Raw genomic sequence first — 25122 nt, 5'->3', positions numbered from 1 at the left:
AGCCTCGGGTCTCCAGATAAAGGACTTGGAGAAGAGGAGGGTCAGGGAGAGGATGAGGAGAGACAATCGGAGATGTAGGCACTAGGACTTTAAAAGCTGGTGGGTAAACATCAAAAGGAGGCCTTCTGAAGATGGGGAGCAGGCTGTCATGGACAGAAAGCTGCCAGAAACTGTGGGAACTGAGGCTGGGACCAGTACTGGCATACCATGTCATGAGTAATCCTAGCCTGGGCTCCTTTTGGCTGGTCAAGTCGAAGGCTAGGAGAGGAGAAGCCAAGGGAAATCCAAATTAGGGACAATGCCTCTTTTTTTTTTTTATAAGATTAGAGCTGGAAGGGATTTCAGAGGTCATCTGCTCCAACCCTCTCATTTTACAGAGAGGAAACTGAGTCCCACAGAGGTTAAGTAACTTGCCAGATCCTCTGGGTTCAAATCCAGGGTTCTTACCACTACTCCACACAGTCCTTCAGACAAGGCAGTTCTTATTAAGAGAACAGGACGATCCCCACCCCATTCTACTGCTAAGTAATAATCTTCCTACCTAGCTGTCTCCACTAAGGTCTCCTTACTCAGGTCTCCAGAAACAGGTGCCCAGTCCGGTCCCTTCTCCCCCGCACTCACCTGTAGCAGTTCCTGCTGCTCTCTGCAGGACTCAGGGCTGCCAGCAGCTGCATGAGGGTTGAGATGGGCCACAATGTCCTGGGCCTCTTCCAGCCATGGGGCCAATTCACCCTGGGCCTCTGCAAACTGGGCTAGCAGGGACAGGGCCCGCTCCCGGCACAGCACTCCTGCAGTACTGTTTTGTTGTACCTCCTGAGCTCGACTTCGAAGGAGCTCCAGTTCTTCCTATAGACAGCACAAGAGGAGATGGAGTATACCCAACTTAGGAGCTTAGGGACTGCAAGTGAAATGGGGCAGGACTAACTCAAGGACACTGATGGACATGCAGAATCAGAAGACACTACATGCCTGGTCCCTTCCCATCTTTGCCTGTTGAATTTCTATTCATCCTTTAAGGACTAACTCAACTGACATCTTCTCCAGGAAACCTTCCCTGATTTACTACTGGTAATACCCTTCTCCATCAGGTTTCATAGAGTACTTTGCCTTCTGTGATGCACTTATCATGGTGTGTCATGTATTATTGTTATCTGTCTATGGGTCATATCCTATACTTATATATAAGCTGTATGAGAAAGTGAGCCTTTTCCCCTTGAAACTGTATCAGCTCAGGGCTCTGGGTATAGTAGTTGTTTTTTAAAAATATTATTGAATGAACATTAATTGAATCTTCAAGTTGGAAGGGATCTTGGAGACCATCTAGTCCAACCTGCATTTGACCACGAATCTCTTCTACATCATAGCCAACAAGTAGCCAACTAACCTCAACTTGAAAATTTCCAGTGATGGTAGACCAATCCATCTCCTCCCTCCCCCGCCCCCGCTTTTTTTGACGGTTTTCATCATTAGGAAATTATTCCTTAAATCAAACTTAAATCTGACTCTCTGTAACTGAACAGATTGCTCCTTGTTCTCCCTTCTGGGGCCACGCAGAAAAAACTTAATAGCCTTCCAATAAATAATTGAAAATACCTAGCATGTCCCAACCTAGTCTTCTGCAAGTTACATCTCCCTAGTTCCTTCATTAGATTCTCCTTTGGAATCTGCACAGGCTGGCCCCAGCCTGCCTTCTCAGGCTGATTGCACATCACTACCCTTCACACATCTCCACATTCTAGTCAAACAGGCCCATTGGCTGGTTCCCAAACTTGGCATCCCATCTCCTGCCTTGGTACCTTGGTACAGACTGCCCCCTAGGCCTTGAGAATGCACTTCTTTACCCTTTGCTTCCTTTGAGGCTCAGCTCATGTCTCACCACCTAGTGGCGACCTTTCTCGATTCACCCTAGTTGTTAGCATTGTTTCCGTCCTCAAATCATCACGTACAAACTTATCTGTCTACATGTAGGTCCCCTTTCCCCACCTCATCCCCACCTCCCACCATGATGTAAGCTCCTCAAAGGTTGGGATTGTTTTGTTTTGTTCTGTTTTTCCTCTGGATCCTCAACACCTAGATAATAGTACTAATGATGATGATAATGATAGCTAACATTTATATAGCACTTACTATGTGCCAAGCACTATACTAAAGATTTTACAAGTATGATCTTACTTGATCCTTATAACAAACCTGGGAGGTAGGTGTTCTATTATCTTCATTTTATGGGTTAAGAACCTGCGGCAGTCAGGCTAAGGGACTTGCTCAGGGTTACCCAACTAGTAAGTATGAGGCAAGACATGAAATCAGGTCTTTCTGACCTCAAATTTAGCACTCGATCCAGTATACTAATTCATTGCCACACATTGGGTGCTTAATAAATCTTTGGATTGGATGGCATGATCTCCACTAAGGGCACCACCCTTGGGAGGGCACCATCTTGGTCACCCTCCTCTGTACATTCTTCTCCTTCCTAAAATATGGCATCCAGGACTAAACATAATACTGCAAACGTGGTCTGAGCAGGGCAGAGAATAGCAAGGCTATCACCTACCTCCTCCACACCTCTACACACACATGCTTCCCCCACCACACACACACACACACACACACACACACACACACACACACACACACCTTCCCTCATTCTGGATACTCTCTCTTCTAAGATCACATTGGCTTTTGGGGCAGCAATGTCACACTATTGACTTTCCTTGACATTACAGTTACGAAAACCCCTTGATTAATAGCTTGTCTTACCGTGCTTTCCCCATCTCTTCTCTATGAAGTTAATTATCTGAACCCAAGGGTGGGATTTTTACAGTTATTCCCATGAAATTTCATCTTATGAAATCTCAGGCTATCATTTTAGCCTATCTGGTTCTTTTTCGGTCCTGACTTCATCGTCCAATGTGTGAGCAATTTCTCACAGCTTTGTGTCATTTGCAAATTTGCGAAGTAGCCACATCTATGCTATTATCCAAATGATAGATAAATTTGTTGAAAAACATAGGGCTCAAGGACAGATCTTTGAGGCATTCCGATAGAGACTTCACTGACCTATTAATAAATATTTGGAGGGAACTAGTCATTGAATCTGCTTTGAATCCATGCCTAAATGAACTTTCACTCGTCTGTATCTCTTAACCCTTTCCACAAAGATAGCATGATAGACTTTGTTAAATGCTTTGCTGAAATTCAAGTATATGGTGCTGGAGTCATTAAGTCAAATCAAAACATTTTTTGAGCACCTACTATGTTCCAGCTATTGTGCTAAGCAAATACAAAGATACAAAGAAAGGCAAAAAACAGAACTCCTCTGATCTACCAGTCTAGGTACCTTATCAGAAAAGGAAATGACATTAATCAAATGAGAGCTGTTCTAGATGAAATCAGGACTTAGTGACCCTTACTGTCCTTACTGTCCAAATCATTAAATGAATGAATAAACTTGGTGGGTCAATAGGAAGATCAAAAGTCCTGGGTTAATAGGATCTAGGAAGGTGGAACAAAGACAAAGAGGGGTACACAGAGGGGAGGACACTGTCTAGCTGTGGCCCCTACGGAGGGGAGAGAAGGGGGAGATAGTGAGAACGGGCCCCACCGGACATCAGGGGGCAGTGTCCTCTTCTTGCTGCCTTTTCCTGGGGTGGGGGCAGTGATGACCAGGCCATATTGCAGACAGGACCCAGAGAGCAGGCTTAACTCTTAGGACCCCAGGCGGGGAGAGACCATGGTCCCACCACTTACCTCTAGTTGTTCTTTTTCCTCAGAGGGGCAGAGGCTGGGAATTCCAGCCCCCAAGAGTCCCAGGAGGCGGGTCCTTAACTCCTGCTGCTGCAAGAGTTCCGCAGCCAGCAGCTGGTAAGTTCAAGAGGAGAGGCAGGTTTGAAGGAGGAAGGGGAGAAAAGAGGCAGATGAGAGTCACACGGTGGGGGAGGACAGGGGAGGCCCCTTTAGGAATGGAGGGGTTCACTCTCCTCTCTTTCCCTATTCTGCCTATTCTGCCCCTTGGTAGGGAAAGTGGAGCCTCTTCCCGGCCCCTCCCAATCCCCGGGGTCAGTGAGTGATGTCTGTCCCCACCTAACCATCTATCTGTCCCTGGAATGGCGGAGATCATAATATCAGAGTGCCTGGTTCTAGAGCCTCACAGAGGCCATCTAGTCAAACACTCTCATTTTACAGATGGGAAACTGAGGCCTAGACATGTAAGGGATTTGCCAAAAGTCATAGGTAATAAGTGTTACAGGTGATTGTTGGTCAATAGGTACAGGAGGGCCCACCTTGTGCTGGCCCAGCTGGGCCTGAAGTGCAGAAGCCTCCAGGGTCACTCCATTCAGCTCTTCCACCCGCTTGCCAAGCATGTCCAGGCGACCCAGTTCCTCCTCTATGGCTTTCCGCAACTGAGGCAGGGAAAAGGGAAAGAGAGTGGAAGGAGGGGCTGTCTCCCTGTGCCTTGCAATGCCCCCTCCCTTTCCTCCCATCCCACTGATGTGCCGGTCACTCTATCCCCACCCTCCCCACCTGCATCCTCCCCAGGCACCTGCTCTCTGTCTTCCTGCTCGCCAGGCTCATCTGCTGCCCATGCCTGCTCCAGCCTTCCCAGCCAGGCTGCAGGCGGTGGTGGCTCTCCAGATGGCCGCAGTCGAGTGGCCGCCTCCAGAGTCTGCTCCAGCCGCAGTCTGATATGGGCCCCACTCTGTCCAGCCAGCAGCAACCTCACCCGCAGCTCCTCGAGCTGCTCCCGTACCAGCTGGGCCTCTTCCCCTAGAGCCACAGAGCACTACATCCTCACAGGAGGTCCCGCGCCAGGACACAAGGAATGGTGGACACAGAGATCACAGGGCTGGGACTTGGGGCTATGAGGGACACGGAGAGGGGCACAGGCAAAGCAATTTGACTGGCATCTGGGTGGCACAGTAAATAGAACATGGGACCTGGAGTTAGGAAGATCTGAGTTCAAATTCAGCCTCAGACATTTCCTAGCTGTATGATCCTGGACAAGTCACTTAACTTGACCTCTTTCTGCTTCAGTTTCCTTATCTGTAAAATGGACACAACAGTAGCACCTAGCTCCCAGGATTGTTGTAAGGATAAAATGAGGCAAAATCTGAAAACACTATGTAAATACTAGTTATAATTATAATTATTATTATTATTATCAAAGGGGCTCCAGGGCATAGTCACAGGGGAAATGGGGTACAGCAGACACAGGGAACAGACTGAGGGATTCCTGTGGGCACTATGGAGAATAACTCCTTCCAACTGCAGGGATCTGAGACTAAACAGGACTTTGAACACTAGACAGAACTCTCAGTGACAGCTGGCTCCCAAGCTGGGCACCGCTGGACCCTTGCTTCTGTGGGATCCTATGTCTATAAGCTGTGTGCTCTGAGTAAGGCCCAGGTAGGGTGGGTGGGTCCCTGTACCCCCTCAGCTGAGCTTTCCCTTCTTTCCCCACCCACCCCCTATCCAGGGCAGCTGCTGCCAGCTCCTTTGCCCAGTGTCTCTGGACCTCTATTTCCCCAGATACCCTGATTTGGACAGAGACACCCTTTTCTCCTCTAACTGAGCCAAGACAAGGCGAGACTAGGTCTTCCTAAAATAAGTAGCTGAGCTTGTGGATGGCAGCAGCAATTAACCTATGGAGTGGAGGGCTGAGTGATCAGTGACACCTCCCTGCCCTCTTTCATTCTGGTCAAAAGTATAACAAGGAGCTTAGGAGAAGCCGAGAGGGCCAATGCACACAACCTTCTGGTCAGAGTCCAGGCCCTCAGTGTCTGCCCTGCACGTTGCTACAGGCTGATGTAGCCTCAGAGAAGGGTTCCTCCACTGGAGATTGCCCGTTAATCTTCTAACCATCTGGTGGCCCCCAAGAAAGGGAGACAGTGCTGAGGGGTCTGGCTTCCCAACAGTGGGATTCAGAAGAGAGCTGATCAAGGACTGGTGAAGAGGCCCACAGAGCTGAGCTGTCAATGCTCTGTATTTCTGAGCCTCTGGTCACTGGAGGACCAGGGCACTGGGCTCAATGAATGCCTCCTCTTCTGGACTTTCGGGGTTTCACTTTGTCATTTCTTTGGGCTTTCCCTCAGTTTCCTAATTAAGCTCCTTTTGAAAAACCCCAGGCTTATCTCAATTGAACTTAGATGAATGGGTATTGTCCACATCTTGGTAGTAGAGTGATCCTGGCCTCTCAGATGCTGTCAAATGCTTTGCTGAAATCCAAGTACACTATTTCTGTAGTCAAGTCAAGTGCTTATCAAGCACCTACTAGTTTCCAGGTACTGTGGTAAGTAAGCACTAGGGACACAAAAAAAGGCAAAAAATAACCCTCCTCTGATCCTTGGGGACTTGCCAAAACAAACAAACGAATGACATTAGCCTTTGAGGCCTAACTTGGTGGGGATAACAGAGATCCTAACCTGAGAACCAAGGACATACTAGTGGAGTTGAAGTAGATAGATGGGCACCAGGGCCCACAGAGGGCCCAGGGACTGTCCCTCACAAGAAGTGGTTGGATGTGAAGCTGGAAGAGATCAGAAAGGAACAAGTAGGGGGGCAGCTAGGTGGTGCACTGCCTAGAGCATCGGCCCTGGATTCAGGAGGATCTGAGTTCAAATCCAGCCTCAGACATATAACACTTACTAGCTGGGTGACCCTGGGCAAGTCACTTAACCCCCATTGCCCAAAAACACCCCCCCCAAAAAAAGAAGGGAACAAGAAGAGGGCAGGACGCAGCCCCAGGGCCACCTGGCTTCATGGGAGGCTTGAGAACTCTGGGATAGGGAATAGAGAACCAATAAAGTTTCTCAGAGAGAAGAGGGACTTGACAGAGGGGCCTGCAACAGAGACATCCCTTAGGGAGATGGTCTCTAAGCTGGATTCTGTAACTGGGATATGCACCTGTGACCAGGCTACCTGGACACTCATAAGACACTAGAATATGAACTTTGAGGGAACCTTAGAGATCATTTAGTCAAGGAGTCTACAAACTAAGAGCTCAAGGCCAAATCCGGCCTCAAGCTAAGAATGGGTTTGGGGGTTGCTGGGGGGGGTTGTGTTTTTTAAACAAAATGTTATTGTTTTTAAAGATATAAAAACCTTTCTTGGCTCTGGGATTGTACAAACAGCAGCATCAGGCCAGATTTGGTACTAGGCTGGGACTATAATTTGCCAACCCCTGGTCTAAACCAACCAACTTTTCCATTCTACAACTTAGAAAATGGAGGCCCAGAGTGGTTAAATGATTTGTCAAGGTCACACAAATAGTAGTAATTTTAACTCAGGTCCTTTGATTCTATATCTTAATCCACCTTTTTATCTTCACCATGATGCCTCATCTTCTCAAGTCCTCCTAGCCAGATGTGTGATTCAGGACAGGAAGCCTTAGTGTGGAGGTCCTACCTTTTAGAGGATAGTGGCTAAGGGGGAAGAAGATGGCCTGGGCTCAGTAAAGAGGCTCCCAAGCTGTCAGTCGGCAACAGGAAAGCAAAAGAATCCTGCTCACCCCTCAGCCACTAACTCACCCACCACCAGTTCCAGGAGCCTCTGACCCGTCTCTCGAACGATCTCCATGTCTGATGACTTCTGCCGGACTTCCTCACATAAACCCTGCCAAGAGCCACACGAGAACTATACGCTCAACAGGCAGTACCTGAGGAAGGGGTTTTTATGGCCCAAGGAGGATGGCACTCTCCCTCATACCTGAACCTGCTCCAGGGCCCCCCGGAGGGGGCCAGTCCCAGGCTCCTCCCACCAGAGCTGAGCCAGGAGCCTCTCAACAGGACTCAGCCAGGCCACAAAGGTATCACGGGCTGCTTGGAAACTCCGAGCTGCAGGTACTAACTGTTCAAGGAGCCTCCACCTAGGACCGAAGAAAAGAGGAGCAGAGTCACCTAACCCAGCCCCCTGCCTCACCTCCATCTTCCCTCCGGCCTCAATCTTCACCCCCCATTCCTGTCCCTGAAACAGTCCCTCAGTAGTCTGCCAATGACAAAGCTTCCTCACCTAGCCACTGTCCCTGCCCATATCACCCACTCATAATGTCAGGTTAGCCTCTGACTTTAGTCTCCTTCATGTAATCCTCCTTTTGCCTCAGTCTCTTCCTATCACTCCTCCTCCATCATTCCCACCACACGTCAGTATTTCCCAGCTTCAGGAGGCCCCCTTCTAGCCTTAGTCACTCCACACATATCGTCTTCCCCCTGGCCTCAGTCAGTGGCCACATCATATTACCCTTAGTCCTCCCTTACCCAACCCATCCATCATGGTGCCCCTCCCTCAAAGCCCCTCACCTGGCCTCTGCCTTCTGCGTCAGCTGGTCCCACTGTTTCTGGAGCCTAGTGAGGGTTTCCCTCTCTTCACTTTGGCCTCCTTCAGTCGGTTGTTCCTGACTGTCCTGGAGGAGCCGCTCCATGCGGGGTCTGCCCTCCTCTAGCAGCCGTTTCAGGAGCTGGGGCAGCCATAGTGGGCAGTCCCAAGCCGAGGGCAGAGATGGGGTCTCTGCTCAGCCCTCAGGAAGTCTCCTCCCAAGAGGGTTGAGCAGGTTTGTGAATGAGCTGAGTCCCATTTGGCTTCTCCAAGGGGGTAGGGGCAGGTCTGGGGGTGGGGAACTATCTGATGGGAGCCTACTCTCTCCACTACACCTCCGTCTCAGAACCTAGTGTCTCTATCCATCCTCCCCTCCTTCCCTTCTGTCTCAGAGGAAGAGGCGCACCACACCCTTACCGACACTGACCCTTCTTTCTGTGTCCTTGATCTGATCCCCTCCTGCCTTCTCCCTTCATCTCTTCTCTTGCATCTTCAATCTCTCCCTTTCTTCATACAAAACAACCTTCCCATTGCATGAAAACCATCCTCAGTGACTAGAGCGATGCTCAATACACAGTAGGCACTTTATAATAACTTGTTAAATGAATTAATGAATGAGTGAATGAAAAATTCTCCTATGTCTCTGTGACAACCTGAAGTTACTGTCCCATCTCTCTCCACTGCCAAACTTCTGGAAATGTGTCATCCATACTCACTGCCTCTATTTCACCACCCACTCATTCCTCAACCCTTTACAGTGTGAGTTCTAACTGATCCCTTGGCAAAAAAAAAACCCCTGCTCCCTCCAGGGACTCTAAGGACTTTATTAACAAATATTCTACCCCCCGAAAAAAACCCCTGCTCCCTCCAAGGTCTCTAAGGACCTTATCACCAAATATCCCTGAGGAATCCAATGCAGCTCCCCTCCCACCTTTCTTGTCATTCTTTCTCTTCTTTCAGCTGCAGACCCCACACATTACCCATTCTCGTCCTATGTCTGTGATGGCTCCTAACATAGGAGGAGTGGTCAGAAAGATAGGAGAGTCTCCTATAGCCTTTCTTCCTCCTGCCACTTGTCCCCTAAATTTCTGCACTTTACAAGGCTTTGTCTTCGGTCTTTCTCTCTCACTCCCTTGCTCTGGAAGAGCTTATCCATTCCCAGGGCTTCAACCACCACCGATTGTCATGGAAGGACATTGGAGTTACAGGGAGGCAGAATTTGGCTCTACATAAGAAGAACCTTCCTAACAATTAGAATTGCCCCAAAATGAAAGAAGCTGCCTTAAGGAGAAAACTCATCCCACCAGTGGAGGTAAATAGGAACAAAGATTTAGAGCTGCAAGGGCCCTTGGAGATCTTCTAGTGATGCAGGGGTGGGGAACATGTGGCCTTGAGACCATGGGTGGCCTTCTAGGTCCTTAAGTACAGCCCTTTGACTGAATCTAAATTTTAAGAATTCAATCAAAAGGCCACGCTTAAGGACCTAGAAGGCCACATGTGGCCTTAAGGCTGCAGGTTTCCCACCCCTGTAATCTAGTTCAATCCCCTCAGTTTTACAACTGAGGAAATAATGGCAATTTAACAAACATGGCAGCTTGCCAATTTGATCTTATTTGATTATTGTAACAAAAAAAGGGCCATTTTTATCTTCCTTTTTTTTTTTTTACAGATGAAGAGATTGAGGCTAAACAATGAAGAAACTGCATATGGGTGCATAGTTAATAAGTGTCAGGGGCAGGGTTCAAATTCATGTTTGTCTTCCTGACTACAAGTCTAGCATTCTCTCCACTAGGCTTCAGGTGGAAGCTAGATAGAATGAAAAGGGACCATCTCCAGCCATCCTGGACCCAGATGGCTCTGGAGGAGAAAGTGAGGCTGGTGACTTTGCACAGCCCTCCCTCACTTAAATCCAATTCACTTGCAAGTCATGGCATCACCTTCCTGATGCCATGGTCCTCTTCAGGAACAAAGGACAGACAAGATAGAATGAAAATCAGCCACTAGACTGCTTTCATGATCTGGCTAAAGATTGGACTAGTTGACTCTAAGATCTATTATTCAGAGATTTTAAAGACTCCCATGCCCCTAACTGCAGCCCTAACCCCTCTCTAGTCTTCAGACCCACATTTTTCAACTGCCTACTAGACATCTCTCTACCTCCTGGCTGTCCTCAGACTCAATGTGCATTTCTGGGACTTTGTCCATGGTGCTGGAGTTCAGAAACATGTTGTTGTTGCCTACCCCAGACAGGAGGGAGAGCAGCTCCACATACAGGGAGAAAAAGGAGGAAGGTCAAAACTGAACCATTGGCAATGTTGCCAAAAGGGGAGGGGTAGTCAAGAGGAGGGGAGCTGCCAATCTTCCAAGCCAGGAGATGGAGTGAGAGGGAATGGCAGGAAGGGAAAGGGGGAGCCCAGGAGCCAGGTGTTAAGAAGAGAGGAAAAAAAATCAGGAAGACATTTAGAAAATACAGCATGAGGTCTGGAAATCGCTGCAAATGTCGCTGACTGTGGGCTGACCCTCTGAACACCCTGCTTGTGGCTATACTTGTCTTATTTCTGTTTCCTGCCTTATGGGGCTTGACTACAGACGAAGTTCTTTTGACTCTATCATGTCTCTGTCTGGTGCCTGGACTTGAGGCAATCAGAGAAGACAGAGCAGATTTTCTTAGTCCCAAGAAGGGGCAGAAAGAAGCTGGGGGGGTGGGGGGAGGGAACAATATCTGTTTAAGGTCGCCTTCCCTCAGACCTTGAAGATGGTGGTCTAGGCCACTACCACCATCACTAGGCCATCACCAGTAAAATATTAGCTCAGTAAGTGGCAAGTCTAGGAACCCAGTGTCAAACACAGGATCGTGGCTCCACTTTTGTGTATAATTATTTATATAATCCCCAACAAAACTCATAATTTTGGTGTGACCTTGGACAAGTCCCTTCCCTCCCTCTGGGCATCAGTTTTTTGGTTTGTAAAATGATACACTTGGATCTAGTGGTTTCTAGAGTTCCTTTCAGCACTAATTCCTCTTATCTTCTCTAGCTCCACCCATAAAAAAGCCAACCACCTACTCTTTGTTCTCACTTTTCTCTCTCTATTAACTGGTGCCACTCATCATCAAATCTCCAGGTTATCCATTTAAGCCCTCTCCTTCTTGCTCATTCCTCAACAGCCTCATGAGTGTTGTCTTATCTCAAAGCTTTTCAGTTCCAGCCCTCCTTTCTGTTTCTGTTGCTACCACTCCATCACCCTCATCACCTCTCCCAAGTGCAGACTGACATCTTGTCTTATGCATCTGTTTCTCTCTCCCAGCGCTCACCCAGCTCCCAGCACATGTATCGAATGAATGAACAAATGAATGAAATACAGTAAAAAGCATGCCTCTCTACCACCATTCCAAGTGGGGGGAGGGGGTGGATGGGTAAATTGGGCAGTGTTTACTTAAAGGGGAGGCATCTATAATCACTGTCAGTGATCCCTGGGCCCAGAATATTTAAATTGCCAGGCTCAGAGCCTGCAAAGGCAAGAGGCTACTTTGCACAGCCACCTCCCTTCTCCCACCCTCCTCTTAGTCACCATGTCTTCCCCTCCCCTGCCCCCTGCCCCCTGCTCCCTTGGCTTCCTACCTTTTGCTCCTGCAGCTGGGCATTGGCTACCTTAACCTCAGCTGCTGGGGGCCCCTGTCCTGACTGTAGTTCCTCCATGTCATCCAGCCAGCTCTGGAGAGAATCAGGGGGCTCAGGGGGTTCAGCAGGAGGGAGGGCTGCCCACTGGGGTGCCTAGAGAAAGGACCAGGAACAGCTGCCTAAACTCCAAATGTCCCAACTAATAATAATAATACCTTTCTTGCTCAAACCTCCTCCCCACACCCCAATGAGTTCCTTGGGACCAGTACTCACCGGGGCAAGTGGTCCGGCACTCTCACTCAGCATGGTCACTGTTCGGGTGACTGTGGGCTGCCTGCCCCCTGGGTAGCGTGTTACCTCCACGATTTCTGTCACCACTGTTTCTGTGACCTCTGTCACTTCTGTCACCTCCCGAGTACTATGGGCCCTCCAGGCCCATGGGCTCCCTGGCGAAAGGGGGGCAGCAGGAGGTGGTGGGATGGGGGGGTGACAGAGGCCAGCTCCAGATCCAGGCCCTGGCCCTGGCCCAGTGCTGCCCCCTTGACCCTTCAGAAACTCTTCCGAGCGGTGGCCCTTCTCCCCCAGGCAGCTGGGTCTGGATGCTGGGTTACCCATGGCAGTCTTAAGTGGGGTATAGGATCCAGCCTATGACACAACAGCAAAATGAATATTAAGCCGCCAGACAAAGACTTGGGGTGGGAGGACACCAGCACACCACTAGCCTGTCCTACCCATTTATTTACCCATGTGGTAGAGCGGGAAGAGCAGCAGAACAGGTCAGACATCCAAGAGCACCCTAGGTGCAGACATGGAAAGCATGCTGTGTCTGAAGCATAATCCCACCATTCCTGACCACATCTAAACATACCCTGAAAAGGCATGATCTAGATAAACAACTTCCCTCCCCTTGTCCGGCCCTGAGGCAGTTAGGACACTTCTCAGTTACCAGCCCCTGCTGGAGAAGGCACAGAGGGGCACATGGGGCATCTGCAGAGGAAACCATCACCCCTGATTCATGCTATTTCTCCAGCCCTCTCCCTTCTTCTGTATCTCTCTCTCAGATTCCCATTCCTCAATGGCCCCCTTCCTCTAGGACCTGCAAAGGTTTACTTTCCCCTAGAGTTCCTTCCACCAGGCTTCTCTCCCATCCCACCACATCCCATCCCATTCCGCCCCTGCTTTTCTGCATTGACTCCCCTTCCCCCAGCTCCCAGACAGGGAAGTCCCAGAGAACCAGAGGACATACCAGAGGACTTCAAAAAGGAGACGTCTCAGGACAGGGCAGTAGTCTCTGTCACTCCAAGAGCCCTCAAGACCCAGAGCCCAGTCCCTTTTTTCTACCTCCCGCTCAGCAGAGCTGACAGGTGGCCACGTGGGCAAGCAGGCTGACTGACCGTTAGGAGGTGGGTACATGGAGGAGGGCTGGCTCTTTCCAGACTCTCCTGATAGGGCCACTGGGTGGTGGAACCAGGCCAAAGGGCCCAGGGCTAGGCTGAGGGAAGCCAGAGCTTGGAACCTGGGCCCCCACTCTTCCTGGGCCCCTGTAGCCACCCTTGCTCAGGCCTGCCTGCCTGCCCAATGGGGACTTCCTACTCCATGCTCAGCCTTGTCTGGCTTCCCCTCTCAACCCCCAAGCCCCACTAGCCCACAGCTCTCTGGTCTCCCACCAGCCTTCCAGCCCACGATCAGTCTGTCAGTTCGGCTATCTTGGCTCAGTGTTTCCTAAGGTGCAGCCCGCCAGATGGAGCCCCGCCCCTCCCATCCCCTCCTCCCCTGACCCCTTCCCCAACCCTGACCCACCCCCCCCAGCCCAGCACATAGCACACAACAGGCCAGCCCCTTAACTCTTTCCCAACTCCCCTACCAGCCAGCCCGTTTCCTGGGAAACCCGCCAAGGGGCCTCAGCCTCGCAGGCCAGCAGGGCAAAAAAGGGAGGGGAGGGGGATGCCAGCCAGTTGGGGGATGTGGGGGAGGGGAAGAATAGCCAGGAGGGAGAAGAGGGGGGAGGTCTAGGATAGGCAAGCACAGTAGCTTCCCCAGTAAACCACCCAGGGTCTATTTACTCTCCTACTATAGGACCCCAAAGGGCCAAGCTGGGTAGGCTGGAATGGCTTGAGGTGACCCTAGTCATGGATAGGAGAGGAAATAGTCCAGGAGTAAGAGGAGAAACAGCAAGGTGAAGGTTGGAGAGGAGGGGCTGAAGAACCTCTCCGGGGGACAGTCTAGGGCAGGGGTGGGGGAATAGGGGCTCATCAGGGGCCAGGAAGGATCACAGGCTCGGAGATTTAGAGCCAGAAGCGACCTTAAAACCAGAGCTACAGGGAGCCGGTTGAAGGTGGAGCCTGCTAGGACTCATGGTGGGGCACGTATGTGTGTGTGTGTGTGGGGGGGTCTTCCAGAGACTCACTAGAGGCTGGGGTAGCTGCTGTTCCAACACTTCCAGCCCACAGCGCAGTGACGACACCTGGGCTCTCACGTCCAGGTACCAGGCCTGCCACTCGCTTTGAGTCCAGGACCTGAGTGGGCCAGGACGGAGGGGCAGAGAGAGTGAGACAAGCATATGTGGACAGTGTTCATAGCCCTCATCCCTTCCCCCCTCCTCCCAGTCTGGACACAGTGGCATTACCTGTCTGCCGAAGGCAGTGGGGAGCTGCACCCAGAGCTCTGGGCCTCCACCGGAGCAGACATCTGACAAAGAAGCAAGACTGTGACAAAGGGTCAGGCAGTGGCCTCCGCCCCCTCCCAGGGGCCTGTGCTTAGACCCACCCTCCCTAGATTCTCAGTAGCACTGGTTACCTGTGAGCCCTTCTTCTGGCTACGCTCCCCGTCCCATTCTAGCCCTACCTGAAAGCTCTTGGTCTTCCTCTGAACTCTCTGCCCACCCCTGTTTTCTTCACCAGCCCCCTTCTGAGCCCTGTCCACCAGTTTCTTCTTGGTCCTCTTCTCTCTCTCCATCCCCCCTTGGTAATCAAGGCTACACCATGGGCTCCACTAGGGGAATGGCTGCCATTCAAGTCAACAAACATTTGGAAAACCCTTGTAAAGGGAAGAGCCCCATTAGGTGATGAGAACCATGTAGGGTTCAGATACAGCTTCTGTACTCAGGAAGCTCCTATTCCATTAGGGGGATGGGGCACATACAAGGAGAAGTCAGTGATTAACACAGTGTCTAGAACATAGTGAGCCCTTAATAAATGACTGATGACCAATGCAAAATAATGCATGATGTATGCACCAAGAAGATGCAGAGTGCAAGGGAAAGGGAGAGGAAATGTCCTGGCAAGCTTCCTGGAGGAGGTGCTATTCAGGCTAGATTTTAAAGGATGGGTAGGCATCCAATGTGTGAAGAAGAAAGAGGAAAGTCCAAACCCAGGAAGAAGAACAGGCAACAAGACAGACCCTAGAAAATATTGAGCATGTTCAGGAGACAGAGGAGCAGTGTGAGATAAGAGTGGAAAGGCTGGGTAGTGCTAGCTCGTGGCGAGCCTTGAATGCCAAGAAAGGAAGTTTGAACTTTCAAGAGACGCTAGGGTCATTGAGCAGTTCTGAGTAAAGGAAGTGATATGACGACATCTACATAAGAAGCAGGATTTCCCTTGGTAGCAGTACGGACTATGGATTAGAACAGGGAATCGGAGGTGGGAAGTTCCATTAGGAGGCTACCGTAGGAGTCCATACCAGTGGTAATGAAAGCCTCTCCGTTAGTGGTGGCCATGGACAGATTGAGTTTGAGTTACACTGAAGGAAAGGAAGCTCTTGGAGAATTGGGGGCTGACCTGTTTGGGCAGTAATAGTTGGGGATGGGGAAGTTGAGAGGCATATTTAGGCATGGTGTCAGGAAAAACACTTCCTAACAATGTGGCACAGACTGCCTCTGGAGGGTCTTCAAGAAAAAGGTGGCCAACTTGTCGGGGATGTCTTGTTCAGACAGAGGGTAGATTAGATGGTCCCTGAGGTCCATTCCACCTCTGTGAGTCTGGCTTTCTATTTTTGAGAGAATGAGAGCCCTATCCAGGATGTTCTTCCTCCCATTTTTTCTTTGAGTTATTTCAGAGTTAATGTAGTTATGTGGCACAGCACCAAACCCCTGGCAGCTCTCAGGAGGGTCCTTGATTGACTGACAGCAAGTGAGGTCTTGAAGGATAGTAAATGGGCTTAGGACTCCATTCCTTTCTGGAGCCAGGAAGGAGTGGCTACTACAAGCTGAGGCAGAACTGCCCTCCTCTCTGCAGGCCTGGAGGTCTTCCCAAAGTAAGCGTAAGGGTTGCTTAGTCTAGGATTAGAAGGTTTTCTTTTTTATCCGAGTGTCATATAACTTCACTTAGTACATTATTATGGAATTTGCCTATTCTCTTGTAGAAACTGTACCTGGGAGAACCTGGTAAGACCTCCCTCTCCATGCCCTTGGCCATAAATGCCAGAAGTTTATGGTCTACAGCAGAGGTGTCAAACATGTGTCTGCTTCACTGGCCCCCCAACCCTACTGAGTATGGCCCAAAGCAGATTAAAATTACTTGGGAAATAGTTAACAAAATAAATTCATTGAAAAAGAAATATATAGACCTGTCTGCTTTTCTAAGATAATATGTGACCCACAAGGATTCTTACGTGTAGTTTAGTGACCCCCTGTTTCTATTTCTGAGTTTGACACTAATGGTCTAGAGCATTAGAGATGGGGAGAGAAAGGAAAGAGGGGGGTACACATCAGACTTTGGTGACCAGTCATCATAGGAACAGCAGAAAGAGAAAAAAGGAAGCAGGGATTGTGCGCAGCGGAGCTCTGAGCTGAGGGAGCCAAGCGGACTCAGGAACCTTGTAGGTCAGCTGAGCGTCTTCCCTAGGTTCATGCTTTGAGTTGAATTTGCTGTTGTTGTTCGTCCTTTGTTTTCAAAGAGAACCATGACATCAGAAAGGTGAATTGCATGTGAACTGGATTTAAGTGAGGAAGGGCTGTGCAATGTCACCAGCCTCACTTTCATCTCCGGAGCCATCTGGGTCCAGTGGCAGAATATACATGACAACTAGGGATGCCCTGCAAGTTGAGCTTGAATGACCAGGGAAAATAGAAACATTAATAAAGATGAAAGAACTGGGGCCAAAGGTAAAGACACAGCTGAAATATTTGGACAATAAGTTGAGATTCAGCCAATTATAAGGTTTGGAATGGAATCCTTAGAAGACTGATGGAACATCCAGGGGGGAGAAGTGAGTCTGGAGGTTAGAAGAGAGGGCAGGGCTGAAAACAGATTTGAGAGTCATCTATCTAGAGCTGACAATTGAAGTCTTTGGAGTCAATGAGATTTCCAAGGGACTGAACATCGAAGGTGGAAAAGAGAGCCCAAGACAAAAACACTCAGAATTTCTGGAATAATGTTTAAGGGCCCAGGGGGAGGATGAGGAACCACTGAAGAAAGGAGGTAAGAGCAGAACCCAGAATATGTGGTATCTCAAGAGCCAAGAGAAAAGAGAATATCTAGAAAGAGGATCCACTGTGTCGATGCTGAAGAGTGGTTAAAGATGAGGATTGATTAAAAATCTATTGTATTTGGCAGTGAAAGAAGGAGTCATTGGTGACCTTGGAGAGGGCAGTTTCAGCAGATTAACAGGGGTTAAAGAGACAGTGAGTGATGAGGAAGTTGAGGGGTCAGGTGTAGTTTGGAGTTTTGCCACGAAGGGGAGAAGAGAGCTAGACCCAAGGGGCACAGGGGAGACTTTTTGATTAAGGAGACTTGAGCATGTCAGTGGGCAGATGGAAAAGAGCCAATAGAGAGAGAAACTGAAGATACATAAGGCATAGGGCTTGACTATTAGAGCAAAGTTCTGGAGGAAGCAGGAGGTAATGGGACCAAAAACACAGATATAACTAATAATCATAGCTAGCATTTGTACAGCACCATTTTATAGATGAGGATACGGAAGCAGGCAGGGCCACACAGCTGGCAAATGTCTGAGGCTGGACCTGAACTCAGGTCTTCCTGATTCTGGGTCCAGCATTCTATCCACTGTTCTATCTAGCTACCTTGGATGTGAGTTGGCCAGGAGTAAAGGATACCTCTCCTTCTCTATGGGGAAGGAATGAGACAGGAGAGAGTGCTGGTACTAAGAAGCTGACCCCAGTCTCTTCCCTGGGTTCTAGGCCTATATTGCAGGCTCGAGTCCTCCATTTGGGGTCTCACCAGCAGCTCAAGCTCAACATGTCTCAGAATAAATGCATCACCTCCCCATCCCACCCCCCCCTCCTGACTTCCCTTTCTCTGCTAATGTCATTGCAGCATTCCCCCTCAACGAGACTTGAAGTCTCAGAATTATCTTTGGCTCTTCCTTCTCCTTCACCTCCCATGTACCAAGTCCTGTCAATTCCACCCTGACATCTCTGATATCTCTTCTGTCCTTGTCATTTCAGACGCCATTCCCTGAGTACCTAAGGGACAGGATCACGGCATCCTAGATCCAGAACTGGAAGGGACCTTGGAGACCACTGAGTCCAACCTTTTTGTTGCATATGAATCAATCAATCAAGAAGCATTTATTAAGCACCTACTGTAAACCAGGCACTGTGCTAAATACCACAGATACAAAGAAAGGTGAAAAGAGTCCCTGACCCAAGGAGTTTATTCTCTAGTGGGAGGAGACATGATTTAAGCAAATTTGTACCTACAAGATACAAGATAGAACGAGGGTGATCTTGGAGATGAAGGAGATTCAGATAAATATACCAAGGTCTAGGGAAGTTGAGTGATTTGTTTAATTTTTGTCTTTGCATCGCCAGCTCCTAGCACATTGCTTTACACATAATAATCGGTGTTTAGTGTTGACCAAGGTTGTGCACGAGATACATGCTGGAAATGGGCTTTGAACCTAGGTCCCCTCATGACAGTCAGTGCCCTTTCTGCCATACCACCTAAATCCTTATTATCTATTACCCAGACTATTGCAATAGTCTCCTAACTGGTATCCCTGATTCTAATCCTCCTTCTAATTCATCTTGTACTCAGACAATAAACCATGCTTCCTAAAACACACTTCTTTTGTTACTCCTTGTTCAAAAAAAAACATTTAATAGCTCCTCATTACAAAGAAGATAAAATTTAGATGACTGATTGTGGCATTCAAGGCCCTCTGTGATCTGGTGCCAACCTGCCTATCCAGTCTTTTCTCTCACTCTTCATATATTCTAATACTCATATTGATGAGGCTGGGTCCACTTAATGTCAAAAGCTAGTCAATACTTCATATGACTGGTCTTTTCACTGCCTCCTTAATCATTTTGGATGGTCTTACCTCCAGGCCTTTATTGTCAGAGTCCTCCCTTCCTGAATGCTCGCTTCTCCATCCTGTCCTATGAAAATCTTCCTCATCCTTCAAGGCTCAAGTCAAGCTGTCTTACCTTCTCAAAGAAGTTGTGCCTGACCTCCCCAGCCCATGGGAATCTTTTCCCTCCTATGAGCTCCTTCCTATAGACCTTCCTGTCTCTTTTACTGGGCACTTGGCACAGGCGGTGAATGCCACTAGAGGAAGTAACACTGCTCTTGCAGGAGATATGCTACGAATAGATATTAACTACTTTGAACTGGGCCTTCACCCCTGCATGGCCAATCTTTAACTCCTGTTTCATTGACTCTCCATCACATTCCCCATTGGCTCTGTCCCAAACCTTCTCTTCTCAAGCCATGTACCATACCACATCATATTAAACACACAGACGCACAGACACACACACACACACACACACACACACACACACATTCCTGGGGTGCATTATTCACATGAGACACTAGGGGGTAGCCCAGAGCTACCAGCCTTGTTCTCTTTCAGTTACTTGGGCTGGTGTTTCCTGCAGGACTTTGCCTGAGGCTTTCATTGGGGAGCCAATTAATCAATAAACATTTATTAAGCATCTACTGTGTGCCAGGCACTGTGCTAGGCACTGAGAATAGGCAAAAGAAGTAAAAGACAGTCCCTGATCTCACAAGGACCTTACCATCTAATGAGGGAGACACCATACAAACGTGTGTGTGTGTGTGTGAGTGTGTGTGTGTGTGTGTGTGTGTGTGTGCGTGGAGCAAGCTATATACAGGATAAATAAGAAATAATCAAAAGAGGAAAGCACTGGAATTTAGCCTTGGAGAACAGACTTCCCCTTTCAGTCTACTTTCTCATTTGTAGTAACAATAACCATTTATTTATTTATTTGAGGCTTTGCAAAGCATTTTATGTGTCTTATTTCATTTGATCCTCACAACACTGTGAAGTAGGTAGGTACTACTATTATATTCATTTTACAGTTGAGGAAATTGAGGCAGATAGAGATTTAATTGACTAGCCCAGGGTGCCATAGTTAGCAAGTGTCTGAGGGAGGATTTGAACTCAAGTCTTCCCTTTATCCACTGTGCCACCTAGCCGCCACCCTGCCCCACAGCCTCACCAGAGGAAGCTCTACAAGTGGTAGAATGGAAAAAGCATTGGATTCAGAATCAGAGGATCTGGGTTGGAAGGCAGATTCTGCTACCACATATCCACATAATCCCAGACAAATCACTTGAACTCTCTGGGCCTCAGTTGCCTGATCTGTAAAACGAGGGGGTTGAACCTGATGGCCTCTAAGGCCCATTCCAGCTCTAAGTCTGTGATCCTCCAAGTAGCTTCTTTGTACTTTACCTTCCTGTCTTTACCTACCTGCCCTTCCATTTCTACTGCCAGGGGCTAGTACAGGTGTTCTTATGGAAAAGAGAATGCCTGTCCTATATTCATCTCCAATTAATTGTGAAGTTTTGTCAAATGTTACCTCCACACCATTTCTTACACCTGTCCCCTTCTCTCCGCTTACATGACCACTACCCTAGCTCAAGGTCTCATTACCTCTTGCCTGGGCTACTGCAATACACTTCTAATTGGTCTTAATGCATTCAATCTCTCCTTTCTCCAGTGTATCTTCCACACAGCTTCCAAATTTATATTCCTTAAGCACAAATCGGATCCTATCATTCACTCCTCTGCTCAAGAAACTTCAATGGCTGCCTGTTGCCTCCAGGAGAACACACAAATTCCTTTGTTTGGCATCCAAAGCCCTTCACAGTCTTGTTTCAAACCATTATAGCCTATCTTCTCAGACTAATGTCCCCTTGGTGCACTCTCTTTTAGTCAAATTGGATTACTTTCCATACCTGATAGTTCAATCTCCTCTTTCTCAGCCTTTGTACCAGCTGTTCCAAGTGGCTAGAATGGCCTTCCTCCTCACCTCTCCCTTTTAGAATCTCTAGCTCCAGTCAAGGCTCAGCTCAAGTGGAGTCACCACCACCATTTTGTGTGTGGTCCTTCCTAGGTGTCCCAATTGTCCTTCTCCTCCTCCCCCTGCCACATTCTTTAGATTTGCTTTGTATGTACTCATCTGTGCTCATCTCGCAGCCCTCCTATTTCTTAAGAACTGGAGTCGTTTTCTTTTTTTGTCCCTTATGCCTTACACATTACCATACCTGTAATAGTAACAGTAGCTGTAGTAATACTCAGAAGTAATAATAATATATAATAGTATTCATATATAGTAGTAGTTCTCTGTAATATAGAGTATTAGTTATAAATAGTATATATAATAGATAACATAATAGTGTGAGTGTGTGTGTGTGTGTGTGTGTGTGTGTGTGCACTCGTGTGGAGAGAGAGAAAGGTTCTCACATTAGTTTTAGAAATAACTATGAAGATTGAAAAGAAGCTAGGTGGTGCAGTGAATAAAGTGCTAGGCCTGCAGTCAAGAAGACTCATCTTTCAGAGTTCAAATCTGGCTTCAGATACTTGCTAGCCATGTGACCCTAGGCAAGTCACTTAACCCTGTTTGCCTCAGTTTCCTTTCTGTAAAATGAGTTGGAGAATGGAATGGCAAACCACTCCAGTATCTTTACCAAGGAAACCCTGAATGGGATCACAAAGAGTCTGACACAACTGAAACAACTGAACAATAAGTGAAGATTGAAGGTGAAGAGTGTCTTGTATTAGATGATGGATTGATGGAATTGCCCCATCCCACAGGTCATGTGAGTCCAAAGCTAGGATGACACTCTCAGAAGCAGTGAATTCAATCTTTAACATGCAGAGAGATGATTGGACCCTTATCAGGTGAAAGGGAAAGGAGGGTCTATAACTTCTACTACTAGAGAGTGTGGCAAACATTGGTGTTCACGGTTTTTGTCGTGTCGAACTAGTTTTCTGTGCCTCTGTTGTCCTCAGATAACTGGTGACAAGAACAACTCCACAATGAGGGGCTATGAGAAGTGATCTAAGCCAAGAAGTAAGGGAGAGACTTAGAAGGCACAAGGAAGGGACCCACAGGGACTCAATTCCCTAAAAGACACCTTATTATTGAGGGAAGGGTAGAAGCTGGACCTGTGCAATGGAGCGTGGGACTGAATTATCACCAATCCTACATACGATTCCAGGAGCTGGTGCTACCCAATGCGTTTTGCTCTATCCCTATGACAACATGATGACGCTGGGCACAGGCTCCAGAAAGGATGCCTGCACTGGTAAGAAAGAGCTCACTGGCCCAAGATGGCAACAGATGTCCATAAGGAGTATAAAACTTGCGCTTGATGTGTTCAGAAGAAAGCACTGTCAACTTGTGCTGCATGCTTGGAGGGTACAAGTGCCCGTGAGCTTTGGAAGCTTATTTGTATAGACTTGTGATTACCTGGAAGGAGATAGGAAAAACAGAAGCAACATCCCATCTGGTCACTAACCATTTCATGCAAGATGCCTAGCACTGGAAAGTACAGTGTAGTACATGAGATGCCTAGAACCAGATAGAACAGTGTAGTAGATAGAGAGCTGGCCTCAGAGCCAAGCCAACCTGGGTTCAAGTCCTGCTTCTGACACATACTTGCTACGGGGACCTTTAACAAATCATTGAACTTCTCATTGCTCTGGGAAGCTCTCTATGATTTTTAAGTTACAGAGCTGTAAGTTACACTTGCACTGATAGATGGAGTTTCCTTCTCTTGGAGTCCCCCACATCAATGAAATCATAGGTCCTGTCTCTATCTCATGCACAAGACTAGCCAATCAGGAGCCAGGAAGTCTCTGTAGTTGCCAAGGTGTTAAGAGAGAAGTGTTTCTTCTAGGTATGACTATGTGATTTCCTTGCCAAAAATCCATTCTGACCAATCTACTTAAGGAGATGTTGGCCTTGGCAGGAATGGAGATGTTTAGAACTATATCTTCATGCATGCTCTACTCCAGGCCCCCACGGCCTAAATAAAAGTGCAGACATTCTGGGGCATTTCTTGGACATGGAAAGAATGCCCATGCAAGAATGAACACACAGGAGGCGGTGGGGGCTACCAGGGCAGAATGCTGTCATACGTTGTCAAATAATTAGCCGCCATGCTGAGCATTTTGCTTAATTGTTTTTCTTGTTGTGGGGGGGGCACAGGGGTTATTTCCAGAAATAACTGAGACATAAAATGGCACTAATAATACTTACTATCATTATTAGTTGGTCAACACGCATTTATTAAACACCTACTATGTGTCAGGCACTGTGCTAAGTGCTGAGGACACAAAGAAAGGCCAAAAACAAAACAAAACATCTCCTGCTCTCAAAGGGCTCACATTACAATGGGGGAGATAAACAACTACGTACAAACAACATATATACAGAATAAAAAGCAGATACTCAAGAGGAAAGGCACTACCATTGGGAGAGATTTGAAAAATGCATCTTGTAGAAGGTGAGATTATAGTTGAGACTTGGAAGGGAGCCAGGGAAGCCAGGCAATGGAGATAAGGAGGGAGAAAATTCCAGGAATGAGAGACAGCCAGTGAAAATGCCCAGAGTCTGGAGATGGAGTATTTTGTGCAAAGAGCAGTAATGAGGCCAGTGTCAATGGACTGCAGAGTATGGAAGCAGGGGTAAAGACCGGAAGGAAGGTCTCTGAACAACAAACAGAAGATTTTCTATTTGATCCTGGAGGCAACAGGGAGCCATGGGAGTTTATCAAACAGGGAGATGACACGGTCAGACCTGTGCTTTGGGAAGATCACCCTGACAGCTGAGGAGGAAGGACTGGAGTAGGAAGAGACTTGAGGTTGGGAGACCAATAAAGAAGTGATTGGAAGGCGTGAGATGATGAGGACCTGCACTCGGTGGTGGCAACGTCAGAGTCGGGGGAGCATGTGTGAGAGGGGTTATGAAGGTAAAATCAACAGGACTTGGCAGTAGATTAGACATAGGGGTGAGAGAGAGAAAGTGAGGAATAGAGGATAAGCCAGGTTGACTGGGAGGATGGTGAAGAAGTTCTGAAGAGCAAGAGGAAAGATTTGAGTTCAGTTTTGGGCACGTTGAATTACCTTTGTAACATCTTTTGCAAATGCTCCTCTCTCTCCTCTGACACTGCCACCACCCCGGCACAGATCTCTCACACCTAGACAATTTCAATGGCTTCAGAAGTCGTCTCCCTGCCTCCCATCTCTGCCCTCTCTACTCAGCTGTCAAAGTGATCCTCCTAAAATGCACGTCTGACCACATCGACCTCCCCACTCAATAATCTCCCTATCACCTCCAGAATTAAAGATAAAATCCTCTGGCATTCAAAGCCCCTCATAACCTGGATCCCCCCCCCTTTCCAGTCTTCTTACGCCCTACGCTCCCTGTCTTACTCAGCAATCCAGTGGCACTGGCCTCCAGGCTGTTCCTTGTGCAAGACACTCCTACTCTGGGCACTTTCACTGGGTAGAATGCCCTCTTCTTCCTCACCTCCATCTCATTGCTTCCCTGGCCTCCTTCAAGTCCCAGCTAAAACCCTACAAGAAGCGTTTTCTGATTCTCCCCTAATGTCTTCCCTCTGAGATTACCTCTAATTTATCCTGTAGATAGCTTATTGTCCATAATTGTTTACCTATTGTCTCCCCCATTAAACTGTTAACTTCTGGAGAACAGGAACTATTCTTTGTCTTTCTTTGTATCCCTAGTACTCAGCACAGCACCTGGCATGTAGTAAACACTCAATAAATGTTTATTGACAGACCAACTGGCTTCTACTTTGAGATGTACGACAGGCAGTTGGAAATGCGAATCTAGAGGTCAGGAGAGAGGTTAGGGCTGGATAAATAGACTTGACAATCATCAGTGTAGAGATGATGAGATCACCAAGTGAAACAGTACAAATGGAGAAGAGGACCAAGGACAGAGCCCTGGGGGGACTCC

General features: G+C 48.1%; 1 protein-coding gene across 1 annotated transcript in view; it reads right to left on the bottom strand.

Moving 5' to 3' along the window:
• The window catches only part of LOC110214423 (microtubule-actin cross-linking factor 1, isoforms 6/7-like), a 42765-nt gene extending 28153 nt beyond the window's left edge, over positions 1-14612 (bottom strand). The window contains exons 1-10 of the mRNA XM_020995347.2: positions 14554-14612; positions 12201-12572; positions 11928-12080; positions 8292-8449; positions 7702-7861; positions 7524-7608; positions 4541-4764; positions 4281-4400; positions 3748-3858; positions 622-846 (exon numbers count right to left, since the gene is read on the bottom strand). Of these exons, the coding sequence (XP_020851006.1) occupies positions 622-846; positions 3748-3858; positions 4281-4400; positions 4541-4764; positions 7524-7608; positions 7702-7861; positions 8292-8449; positions 11928-12080; positions 12201-12542 (1578 nt within the window). The 5' untranslated portion in view covers positions 12543-12572; positions 14554-14612. The remainder of the gene's footprint in view (positions 1-621; positions 847-3747; positions 3859-4280; positions 4401-4540; positions 4765-7523; positions 7609-7701; positions 7862-8291; positions 8450-11927; positions 12081-12200; positions 12573-14553) is intronic.
• Between the last annotated feature and the right edge of the window lie 10510 nt (positions 14613-25122).

This window comes from Phascolarctos cinereus, unplaced genomic scaffold (genome assembly GCF_003287225.1).
Source record: "Phascolarctos cinereus isolate Bilbo 61053 unplaced genomic scaffold, phaCin_HiC Scaffold_4;HRSCAF=312, whole genome shotgun sequence".
NCBI lineage: Eukaryota > Metazoa > Chordata > Mammalia > Diprotodontia > Phascolarctidae > Phascolarctos > Phascolarctos cinereus.
Note: the sequence above shows the minus strand (reverse complement) of the source record. Positions and strands in the feature narration are given on the sequence as shown.